This window comes from Cajanus cajan, chromosome 4 (genome assembly GCF_000230855.2).
Source record: "Cajanus cajan strain Asha chromosome 4, NIPB_CcT2T_4, whole genome shotgun sequence".
Taxonomy (NCBI): domain Eukaryota; kingdom Viridiplantae; phylum Streptophyta; class Magnoliopsida; order Fabales; family Fabaceae; genus Cajanus; species Cajanus cajan.
This window is the reverse complement of record NC_138520.1, coordinates 54,135,151-54,145,763: the sequence shown is the minus strand read 5'-3', so window position 1 is coordinate 54,145,763 and position 10,613 is coordinate 54,135,151. Positions and strand designations below refer to the sequence as shown.

The window sequence follows — 10,613 nt, the reverse complement described above, 5'->3', positions numbered from 1 at the left end:
TTATTACAAATTCAATTAACTTCCAAGACATAGGTTTATCAACTTTTGTATTTTCTCTAAATCAAGAAATTCTTACCGTTGTTGATGATAATCCTACAGTAGTTACGTTTTACCTACCACCTGCCAACCATACTAACCCAATAATAAACTTATTCCAACTTGAGATGAATATGAAGGAAAAAAATTGTTTGTAAATAAGACCTTTTTTCCTTCACTTAGATGATAAAACTAATACATGTATCATTATATGTACTTTTATACATGATATGATGTATTAATGATCTCCCTATATGTATAGTTCTGCATGTAATTTTCTTTTATTCTTATATTTGTATATATACATATTTTATTTTTATAATTACAAAATATTTTTTTAGGACAAAAAACAACCATTTTATAAATATTAATTTTATAATTGAATTAATAATTTATAAAAGATATACTATAAAACTAAGTTTAGAATTATAAAATAGGTGTGACAATTTGGCTTAGACATTTTTTTATTCAGTTGAGCGTTTTTGCCATTTTTTTATTCAGTTGAGCGTTTTTGCTCCCTAGATCAATTGCGATCAATCATTCTTGATTTGCTAAGCCAAATTATGCAGTGACTCGCTTTTATTTTTCTCTAATTTTGCTAAGCGAAATGTACTTTGCCTCAATTTATAAAAATCTTTGATGTTTGATCAAATTAATATGCAAAATAATGAGATATATTCATTAATCTAAAAATTATCAAATTTTGAAAACTAACTAATTCACGGATCGTTTTGATTTTTACAATATTTTTTAGAGTTAAAAATAAATTTTATTTTTAAATGTAGCCAAATAAATGTTAATAAGATTATATTTTTTTTAAGTAAAATTGACACTTTTCAAACCCTTGGTTCTATGAAAATGGATATTACATATTCATACATTTAACTTGTGTATTTAATTGTTAAATATCTTAACACCTTTTAATGGTGAAAAATGAAACAGGACACAAAGGTTAGTTCCAGTTAGACTTGTGTATTCTTGCTAAAGGTTTTTCCTACATGCAATTATATTCTAAATTTCTAATTGCTTGATTAGATTGTTGCTGACATGGACAGACACAAGAAATGAGTTAGGAAGAAATGGAGAAACAAAAGATCATCTATTATGTCATTGAACAAAAGATTTACTCTCCTCAGCCTATCTAATAATGCTACAAGTTCCTTCAAGACTCTTCAATAATTCTACCGAACTATTCATAGATAAGAATTGTCATGTAACAAGATTCATTAAGTTCAGTAGAAGCAGAAGTCAGAATTGGTATCTATTCCATGATATCACATTATTCATAATCACACCATTTCTTTTTCAAGACAGTAAAAACATAAATGAACCTCTGGAAACTCGAAGGTACTTTATTTCAGGCGATCTTGAGTCAGTACTTTCAATGCCTACTGGTGTTCTAATTCCTCAATATATCTTTAAGAAAAGTCGAATAATGTGTTATGTGCAATGTAGTTTCCTACCATGTCTTGTAATTTCGGTAGCTTGTGAAAGCAACTTCTTGAATTCTAGAATTAATTTTGAATACTTGCTGTTTAAATTTTTTCTGACAAAACAACATAACTACAAGCAGAGGCCTAAGAGCAATGTGAAAAAGCTCTTTATTTTTAAGTAACAAATTTTATTAGGAGCTTCAATGCTAACTTTTCCCCCAGACAATTTACTCCTACAGTCACATCTATGCACATCAATGAAACCAGAAATGCTGAGATGCTAAGTATGGTGTCAAGTGATGTGAAACCGTAAAACAATGTCGAAAACTAGAAACCAGTTGCTGTAAAGTGCTAACAAACCAGAATATGCTTAGACACCCTTGTACAGAGAAAACTGATATTAGGTATTTTTCTTCAATTCTTTCATTGTGACCTATATATAGAAAAGACTTCATTAGACACCCTTACACACAAAACTGATATTGGATGTTTTTCTTTAATTCTTTCATTGTGACCTATATATAGAAAAAAGATATCAAATACGTTTAAATTTGAAAAATTGCGAATTGTAAGACATATATCAAAAAAAAAAAAAAATACAATCCAAGTTCTCCCATTAGTCGAGGTCTCACAATAAGAACTACTTCCGAAAAAAAACTAGACAATACCATCACATGAAATTCTGGTAGAATTTAAAAAATTTGCGGTTGATGGCTAATTTGATCTTCACAAAGAAATTGATAACGTGATGAGTCATAAGAAAAAAATATCAAGAAGCATAAATGTTACAAAAATAAAAAAAAATGTTAACAAAGCACATTCCATCAGATAAATCATACCATTTGCAAAAGAACAAGAATTTTTACTCAACCCATATCAAACAAAAAAAAAAAAGTAAAAGGCCATCGTATTCACAATTCACCAAATGTTACATAATATCATTCCTAGTTCCTTACTAGTAGACACAATTTCATAAGTCTCAATGGAATTATATGCATAACAATTTACCAATTGCCACAAATTAATAATATTATGGAGATAGATTCATCACTAGCTAGTTGTAAATGTGAGTATTGTGTGAAATCTTATATCTATCTGAATACAATCTGACAATCCTCTGAGCACTTCTCGAAGGAGAGTATCTTGTTGCGATGTTTCGGTACAAACTCCCAATCATTTACACCAATAGCAATCTTTTCCAGAGATTTTCCATTCTTCAAAAAATATTCCACCAGCTTGAATTCAAGTTCTCCATACCTAAATTTGTTCAGTTCTATTACCTTAAGATGCTCAACAAATGACAGTGGAAGAGCCCGTGACAAAACAGAATCAAAATAGTCACCGTCGCCAAAGTAAACATCGGACACCTGTTCATATAAAGTATATAAGTGGCTGCAAAATGCATAGCAATTAACCTATGCACAAAATATCCAACACCACATACCGTATTGAAGATAAGGACTTCAAGGTTTGGAGAACATTCAAACAAGTTCAATAGCACCCGCGAGATCACCCCACCGTCAAACTGAAGGGTATAGTCAGGTTTAAGCTCTAGCTTGATCAAGTTCGTGAGAGTTGGCACCGATGGATAAAGATAGAGAGCCTTCACACATGCAAGAACAAGAATTACATAACAATTAAAGATAGGAAAAAACATAGATATCGACCATGTCTAGATACAAGTTAAAAACACTTTTGAAAACTTCTCTATTAAAAATAATAAGTATTTTCTTGTATCCAAACATACTTACACTACTATAGATATTGATATTGTTTTCCAAATAGAATTGGACTTTCACCTATGTAATATTTTTGAAGTGGAATCCCAATTCTGATAGAAAAACATTATCAAACAATATCTATGGTATGAATGGTAAGTTTGGTCCTTAAAGATAAGACTACCAAGACAAACTAGAAATGAAAATAGCACACCTTTATAAAGGTCACAGACAAACACAGGGATCTCACATGTTGAAAGCCACTAAAGAACGTAAAAGCACGTTGAGCACATAAAAAACGGTCATGTGGGTCGTTCGAAAGGCGCATAAATTTAGCTTCTACCCGTACCTCAACAATAGAGACCAGTTTTTGAGTCATGTTAAATTCAAACACCTCCCCATAAAGGTTCAAAGACTTGAGCTTTGGCGCATCTAATGTAACCTTGTACGGCCCTTCGAGTTCGCAAGAGAAACTCTCAAGATTTTCCGATGTCACAAAAACACTGAAGTTTGATTCAACTCTATCTTGCCACACAAACATCAACCACTTCAGGGAGGGACTGAAGATGCTAAGAGAATCGACTTGTACGGCTTCTTCTCCATTCTCGAACTCATCCAAAGACCGCAAAACTAGTATCAGATTTTCAAGCAAAGGACAACCTTGTAGAAGCCTCGGAACAGAATCTTGGTCCACCAATCTTAACGAAATCAAGTGAAGAAACTTGAGATTCGGCAACCAAACAAATTTTGGAACATCCCAAGCCACACGAACGTGTAAATGCAAATGAACTAGGGTCTCAGACGAGAACATTCCACGTGGCACCTTAATAAAAGTGCATGGCTCAAACTCATCAAACTCATTTAGGCTATCAATATCAACAATAATACACACAACTTGAACTTTGTGAGTGGAAAGTGAATGAGCCACTGTGGAGAACAACGATTCCAAACTGGGTCGAAACCTTTCATTGAAGAACTCCACGTTAAGCCGAATACCTTTAATGGGTGCATCATTTCGCTCTTGAAGAACTCGATTGGCGAAACGTGTGAAAAGAGGAAAGAGTCCACCGCGTTCAAAAGCATCCATTCTGGAGAAACAAAGGCGAATTTCGGGAACCGAAAGAAAAAGGTTTCTCCATGCAGTGGACAAAATTGATGTGACTGCGGCTTCTTTCGTATCCAATCGTGAGAGGATGTGAAGAAGAATACCCTCAGAGAGTTCACTTAACCTATCCACGCTACCACCACCGTGTTGTGGTGCTATTTTAAAGACCTTTCTTTCTGTCATTTGAATGCCTATACACAAGAATGAAGAGTGTGAAATAGAAAAAAAAAATACTAAACAATTTTAGTAAACAAAAAGAAAAACAAGCCAACAACGATGTTGCAGCAAAACCTAATTGGTACGATGACTATGATCGGAGGTTGCTTTCTAATTTACCACAATTGAATGATGGAGTTATGGAAATTTCAAAGACTGCATTAAAAAAGGAAAACAATTCAGCAAACAGAAATACCAGCAACAAGATTTTGTATGGCCTACACGGTTGTTACTCAGATAGCTCTAAATATCATGCACGTGAGGCTTTTAACGTGGGTGTATGTTGTTTACAAAATTTAGATACAAAAAAAAAATGGAAAAAATTCAAATTGGTACGTATTTAAATTTGTAAAATATAAATTGAATATTTATTTTATAAAATTAAAATTTATAATAAAAATATTTAAAAAAAATTAAATTATATGTTTATATTATTAAAAAAATAAAGAAGTTTAAGAAGAAATTTTTATAAACTTGAACACTATCTTTTTATAATAATTTTCTTCTTTTCTGCTTAAAATAATAATCTTATAATTAAATTATCTAGATAATTAAGGATATTTCTATTATTAAATTAATTGATTGCAATAAATTTGAAAAAGTAACTAATTTATCTTTCGATCGAGGTTAAGATCCTGCTGGAATTTCTCACGAGATATTTTTTTCAATTTATTCTAATCATTTATTGCTTATTTAAATTTGAATTAAATCTTAATATTTATTTTGTCCTATATTGTTGGAATATAAATTGATTTTGTATGTTGGGCTTAAAAGATAAAAGTCCAATATTAGCAAAGGCCCAAATAGAATTCTAGAAAATCCTATCTAAAAGATTCTAGAATGATGTACAAAATATCTATAGATGTTTATCCATAAGATGTTTCTAGATAAGTTTAGAAAACTTTAGAATTGTAGGAATGTTTTAGAAAGTTCTAGAGAATGAATTATAACCCTTAAATGAATGTTGTGGTTGCAAGATCCTAACCATTGGTTAAGGAGGTGCCACTAGTATAAATAGGGGATGGTTGTATCATTTGGATGTAAGCCAAAAAGTTTAGAAGCATTCAATACAACAAGCCTTTCTTTCTCTCAAAATCTTCCAACCTCTCCCAATCTTAAACACTTCCTTCTAGCCTTTAAAGTTTCTTCCCAACACTATATATCATTCATGTTTGTTTAGATAATTCAGGATATTTGTTTGATCAAATTAACTGATTGCAATAAATTTGAAAAAGTAACTAATAATTTATCTCTTAGAATTGAGATTAAGATCCTGTAATTTGTCACATGAGATATATTTTTCAATTTATTCTTATCAGTTATTGTGTATTTGAATTTGAATTAAATTATAACATTTAATGTGTCTTATAATTCTTTTTAAAAATTGGATCGGACCGGTTGAACCGGGAACCAGTGGTCCAGTCAGTATGAATTTTAAGTTGGATTGATTATGCATTTGATCCGTTTCAAGCTTGATTGAACTGGTTAATTTTTCTGTTCGATCAATGAACTAGTGGGTCAAACCAGTTCAACCATAATTTATTTTATATTTTTTTTAAGAGATTACAAATCACAAAAATAGTAATGAGAATTGAATTTTTTAATGGAAGAGCAAAAGAGTCTTATTAAAACAAGAATATAATGACTACTTATTCTAAAGTATTTGTAATATATGCAACTTAAATAACTTTTATAGTATATTATTAATTTTAAATTATATATTTAATAATATAATATCTATGTAGATATTACATATATTATTTTGTGATATCAATTGTAAGCATATTATATATGTAAATATTATCTATATATTTAATTTGTATTAATATACAGTTTAACATGAAATTTTTTTATGTATTTCTTTATATTTTTTATGTATTTCTTTATACAAAATAAAAATAAAGATAATTTTAAATAAGATGGAAATTGAAATTTAAAATAGAATATAAATTTATTGAAATTTAGAAGTATAAAATATATTTGAATTTCAATTAACTTATAATATTTATTTTATTCTATCATTATTCTTGATTTTATTTTCTATTTTATAAACAAACTACTCTCTTTTATTATACTCATCATAGTTCATTGTTTTCTCTCCTAAAGATATCAAATGAACGATTTAGCAAATAATAATTGTGCAATTGCTTTTTGTATTCTTTTATATCAACTAAACATCTAGTTCTAAAGGGTGATGCTTTAATTTAAAATTATATATATATATATATATATATTAAAATTTTAAATATTATCACTATATATCTATTTTATATTTATTTCAACATTTTTAACCTCTTAATTCTTTAAATATATCATTTTCATATTTCTTTTAATATTTTTGAAACTTCTTATTTACTTGAATTTATCATTTTTACATTCACTTCCATTATATTATTTTTATTTTTTGAAAATGATTATCAATAATTGAAAAAGAAATAAATGTATATAAAATATAATTTAAATATTTAAAATTATTTATTTATTATAAATTTAGTTATATAAAATAAATCAATATCATATATATTGCATAGACTAAAATATTAATGTGTATATGTGTGTAGTGATAATCCATAAATTCTAAGCAATTGGGTAATATATATATAATTAATATTTTGTCATACATAATATATGATAATAAATTAATTTTATATAATTTACGTTTAACAAATAATTTTAATATTTCAATTATATTATAATTAAAATTCATAAAAGAAAAGAATGATAAAATTTTACAGTAACTATGACCAAAATTTATTCATTATATAATAATTAAAAACATATTTAAACTTTAAATATACAAGTTAAATTTTGAATTTATTATCAATACTGAGTTTTGATATAAAATCAAAACCTTTATTTAACTCCTATACATTTAAAATTAATCAACATTTATCTTATGCGAGAATATTTTTAAGAGTTTTTTGTTTTTTAATGAGAGAAATTTTTAAAGATTTTTCTTAATTTCTTATCTAATTTATTTTTTTAAAATATAATAATTATTTAAAAATTAAATTTTGATATTTTAAAACTAAATTATTAATAAAAAAAATAATATTTTACTACAATATAAATTATTATTCAAAATTTCAAAATATAATTTATATATTTTAAAACATCTATTTATATAAATTTTAAATATGATTCAAAAGTAATATTTATTTATATAGATAAGTTATTATAAATTTTAGTTATATATACATGTTAAAATATTAATTGTTAGTTAAGGTTTAATAGTTATGTTCTGTGTAAAAAGTATGAATTATTATCAATGTGATATGTAAGGTAGCTATTGTAAAATTCAATAAACATATAATTCATGATGTTTTGTATTTAGATACCGATATAAATACACTATTAAAAAAATTATCGCTCTACATAATTTTATGTTTTATTTCTATATGTTTTTTTTTAAAAAATTATATCCCTGAAAATATTATTTTATATTTATTTTAATATCTTTATTTCATATTTTTTGACTGATTTATGGGTTTAGGGAATCTATTATTTTTTTTATATTTATTTTAATATTTTTTTAATCTAATATGCATTTAAATACAAAAGGTTTTCACTGACTTAGTGAATGGAAATTAAATTATGTTTAGGGTGTCGTCTTGCCCATAAATGCAATACGAAAACTAGTTTCTAGAATGTGTTGTTTTTTCATATATCATGAAAATTGATCTCTGTTATTACAGTTTATATTACAAAAACAATCTTCATAATGTAAATTTTGTATACATCACAGAAACTAGTTTCTGTAACATCCCAGTTTTCAAAATGGTTATTATTACTATTATTATTATTATTATTATTATTATTTAGTCATAATTTGGTGATTATATTTTACTTCAATTGTAGCTAATTCACACTCCATTTATGCTTAATTATAGGCTTTAGAAACATATGTATATTGTTGGGCTTAATTAGATAGTTGTCCACTTTCTTTTTGTTAAAATCGTTTTCGCTGGGCTGACTGGCAAGCCTCGGTTTTTGGGGCATAACTCGGTCTGTGGTTGTCCAAATGATACACACTTTATATCAATGGAAATCTAAGATAAAATACTATAACTTTTATGAAGAAACTATTTTCAAATTCCTTCATCTACCATGTTGAATATTCTAAAAACCGCAACATATTTAACTCACGCTGGCAGCCTGACCCCTGTTCACTAAAACAGTCATATCTGGAGTTATAGATCTCCTTTTTCGGTGATTCCAAAACGATTGAAAAGATAACATCCTAAGCTACAACTTTCATGAAAACCTCGTGACCAAATTCAGTCGTCTAGAAGGTCAAAATGGGAGTGCCAAAGGACGTGTCCACTAAACTCCACTAACCATCCACCATCACCACTAACTCCTCCACTACCACCACTAACTCATCCACTAAACCTAATTTCCTTATATTTTAATGTCTTTTGAAGGCTATAAATAGCCCCTCAATTCTTCATTTCAGAACCTCCCTAAAACACTTCTCATTTCTCTTCTCTTGTAATTTTTCTCTCTACGTTCTGCTTAGACTGAAGGAGCCTAGGGGAAGAAGTTCTGCTCTAAGTTTTAGCGAGATTCTGCCCAAATTTCTGTATATCCAGGTAAGGGGGGGAGTGGGAAACCTCGCTTGGGGGTGTGGGAGTAATCGTTAAATAGTTGTTTGTAGATTGGCTCCCGATCTTATGTCTGTTGTTTGTATGAAATATTGTTATTAATGTGCTTTGCTTTTTATATTACTTGATTTCTTGTCTGTAGTAAATAATAACTATACTATTTTTATAAAAGAAAAATAAATAAATTGTTTATTAATAAAGATATGGAAGGCTAAGCCTCCTATTAATTAATAAATATGTAATTGATGTTAAAAATGAATAAGTTTTAAAATAAAAAATACCTATACGAACTTATGAAGATCTTATTATGACTTGAGTATATGAAGTATATATGAGACCTGTGCGGACCTATGAGGATATGACTGTATGAAATATGTACTAATGACTTGTGACCTATGATCCATGAATGGACCATTGAACTGTTGAACTATTGGACCGTTGGACTATTGGACTGATTGGACCATTGGACCGTTGGACTATTAAAGTTGGATTAATAAAATAAATCATAATTATGAAATATGAATCTTATATGTGTAATATGCTAAATGTTGAGTCTATGAATGTATGACATGCATCATATGCATATATTATTCCAGGTGTGCCGCTGAGGCCGCATACCAGTGATGCTAACAAGGTGTATGAACACCAGTGATAGGTGTGCCTTCGGGACACCAGTGATGTAACATGCTAACGAGGTGTATGAACACCAGTGATAGGTGTACCTTTGGGTCACCAGTGATAAATTCTGAAACTTCCGTATGGCGCCACATGCATGCATTTTGTGAGTCGAGTCAATAAAATCATTGCATGAATTATAAATGTACATATATATATATATATATATATATATATATATATATATATATATATATGATATTGATTATATTGTATGTGTGTGTGCTATTTAACTTTTATTTCTATACCTGCAACTAAGTGAGAAGTTTCTCACTCCTCTTGTTATTCTTGTATATGTTTAAATTTATGTTGCAGGTAATCTTAATCATGAGGATGTTGGTAATGAAGTCTAGAGGCTTAAGTGGGCATGCTCTGATAGGATGTGACATTGGGCTTAGCTAGGCTTCTTTCTGGGATAATAATGTTTTATTTTCCTTCTTTTGAAATTTAAATATATTTGTATGATATAAAAAAGATTATAAATTGATTCCTAACTAGGAGGCACTGCCACCTTTACTGGGATTAATTTATAATCTTTGTTTTATTATGACTTCTTGAGTTTGGTATAAATGTTAATTACGAATGTGCATCTTCTACCTTATGATATTTATTATCACTCTAATATATTTTTTTTATATAGTTAATGCTTATTAAGTAATTATGTTGGGGTAGAGGGTGTCACAGTTTCTGTAGTGTTGAAATTTATATTACAATAACTAGTTCTCATCAATAATCTATAATTCTATAATTTCCATAATCTACACTATTAATAAATGGATAGGCTCACTTGATATTTATACTTTTATAGATAATTTTATCTTTATAA

General features: G+C 28.2%; 1 protein-coding gene and 1 long non-coding RNA gene across 3 annotated transcripts; one reads left to right on the top strand and one right to left on the bottom strand.

Moving 5' to 3' along the window:
* Window positions 1-538: 538 nt before the first annotated feature.
* On the bottom strand, window positions 539-4,867 carry LOC109806913 (F-box/FBD/LRR-repeat protein At1g13780). 2 transcript variants are annotated; one of them, XM_020369445.2, is made up of 4 exons: window positions 4,584-4,867; window positions 3,537-4,483; window positions 2,914-3,072; window positions 539-2,836 (listed from the first exon to the last, which is right to left on the bottom strand). In XM_020369445.2, exons 2-4 carry the CDS (start codon window positions 4,473-4,475, stop codon window positions 2,561-2,563), a joined length of 1,374 nt encoding a protein of 457 aa, XP_020225034.1. In that variant the 5' UTR covers window positions 4,476-4,483; window positions 4,584-4,867; the 3' UTR covers window positions 539-2,560. The 2 variants fall into 2 exon arrangements, with proteins under 2 accessions (XP_020225034.1, XP_082928716.1); XM_083072590.1 differs by having other exon boundaries at window positions 542-2,836; window positions 3,402-4,483; window positions 4,584-4,864.
* Window positions 4,868-6,615: 1,748 nt separating this feature from the next.
* Window positions 6,616-10,370, top strand: LOC145956836 (uncharacterized). The gene is made up of 2 exons (XR_014433126.1): window positions 6,616-9,100; window positions 10,103-10,370. It is a non-coding gene; the product is annotated as an uncharacterized LOC145956836 (long non-coding RNA).
* The last annotated feature ends 243 nt before the right edge of the window (window positions 10,371-10,613 follow it).

What these genes read in the sequence shown, in the direction of transcription:
- LOC109806913 (XM_083072590.1), bottom strand. Translation starts at nt 4,475, where the DNA reads ATGACAGAAAGAAAGGTCTTTAAAATAGCACCACAACACGGTGGTGGT. An exon ending in TGTCTGTGACCTTTATAAAG is followed by an intron (nt 3,073 to 3,401) that starts GTGTGCTATTTT and finishes GCATGTGTGAAG; the next exon opens with GCTCTCTATCTTTATCCATC. An exon ending in AAGTCCTTATCTTCAATACG is followed by an intron (nt 2,837 to 2,913) that starts GTATGTGGTGTT and finishes TTATATGAACAG; the next exon opens with GTGTCCGATGTTTACTTTGG.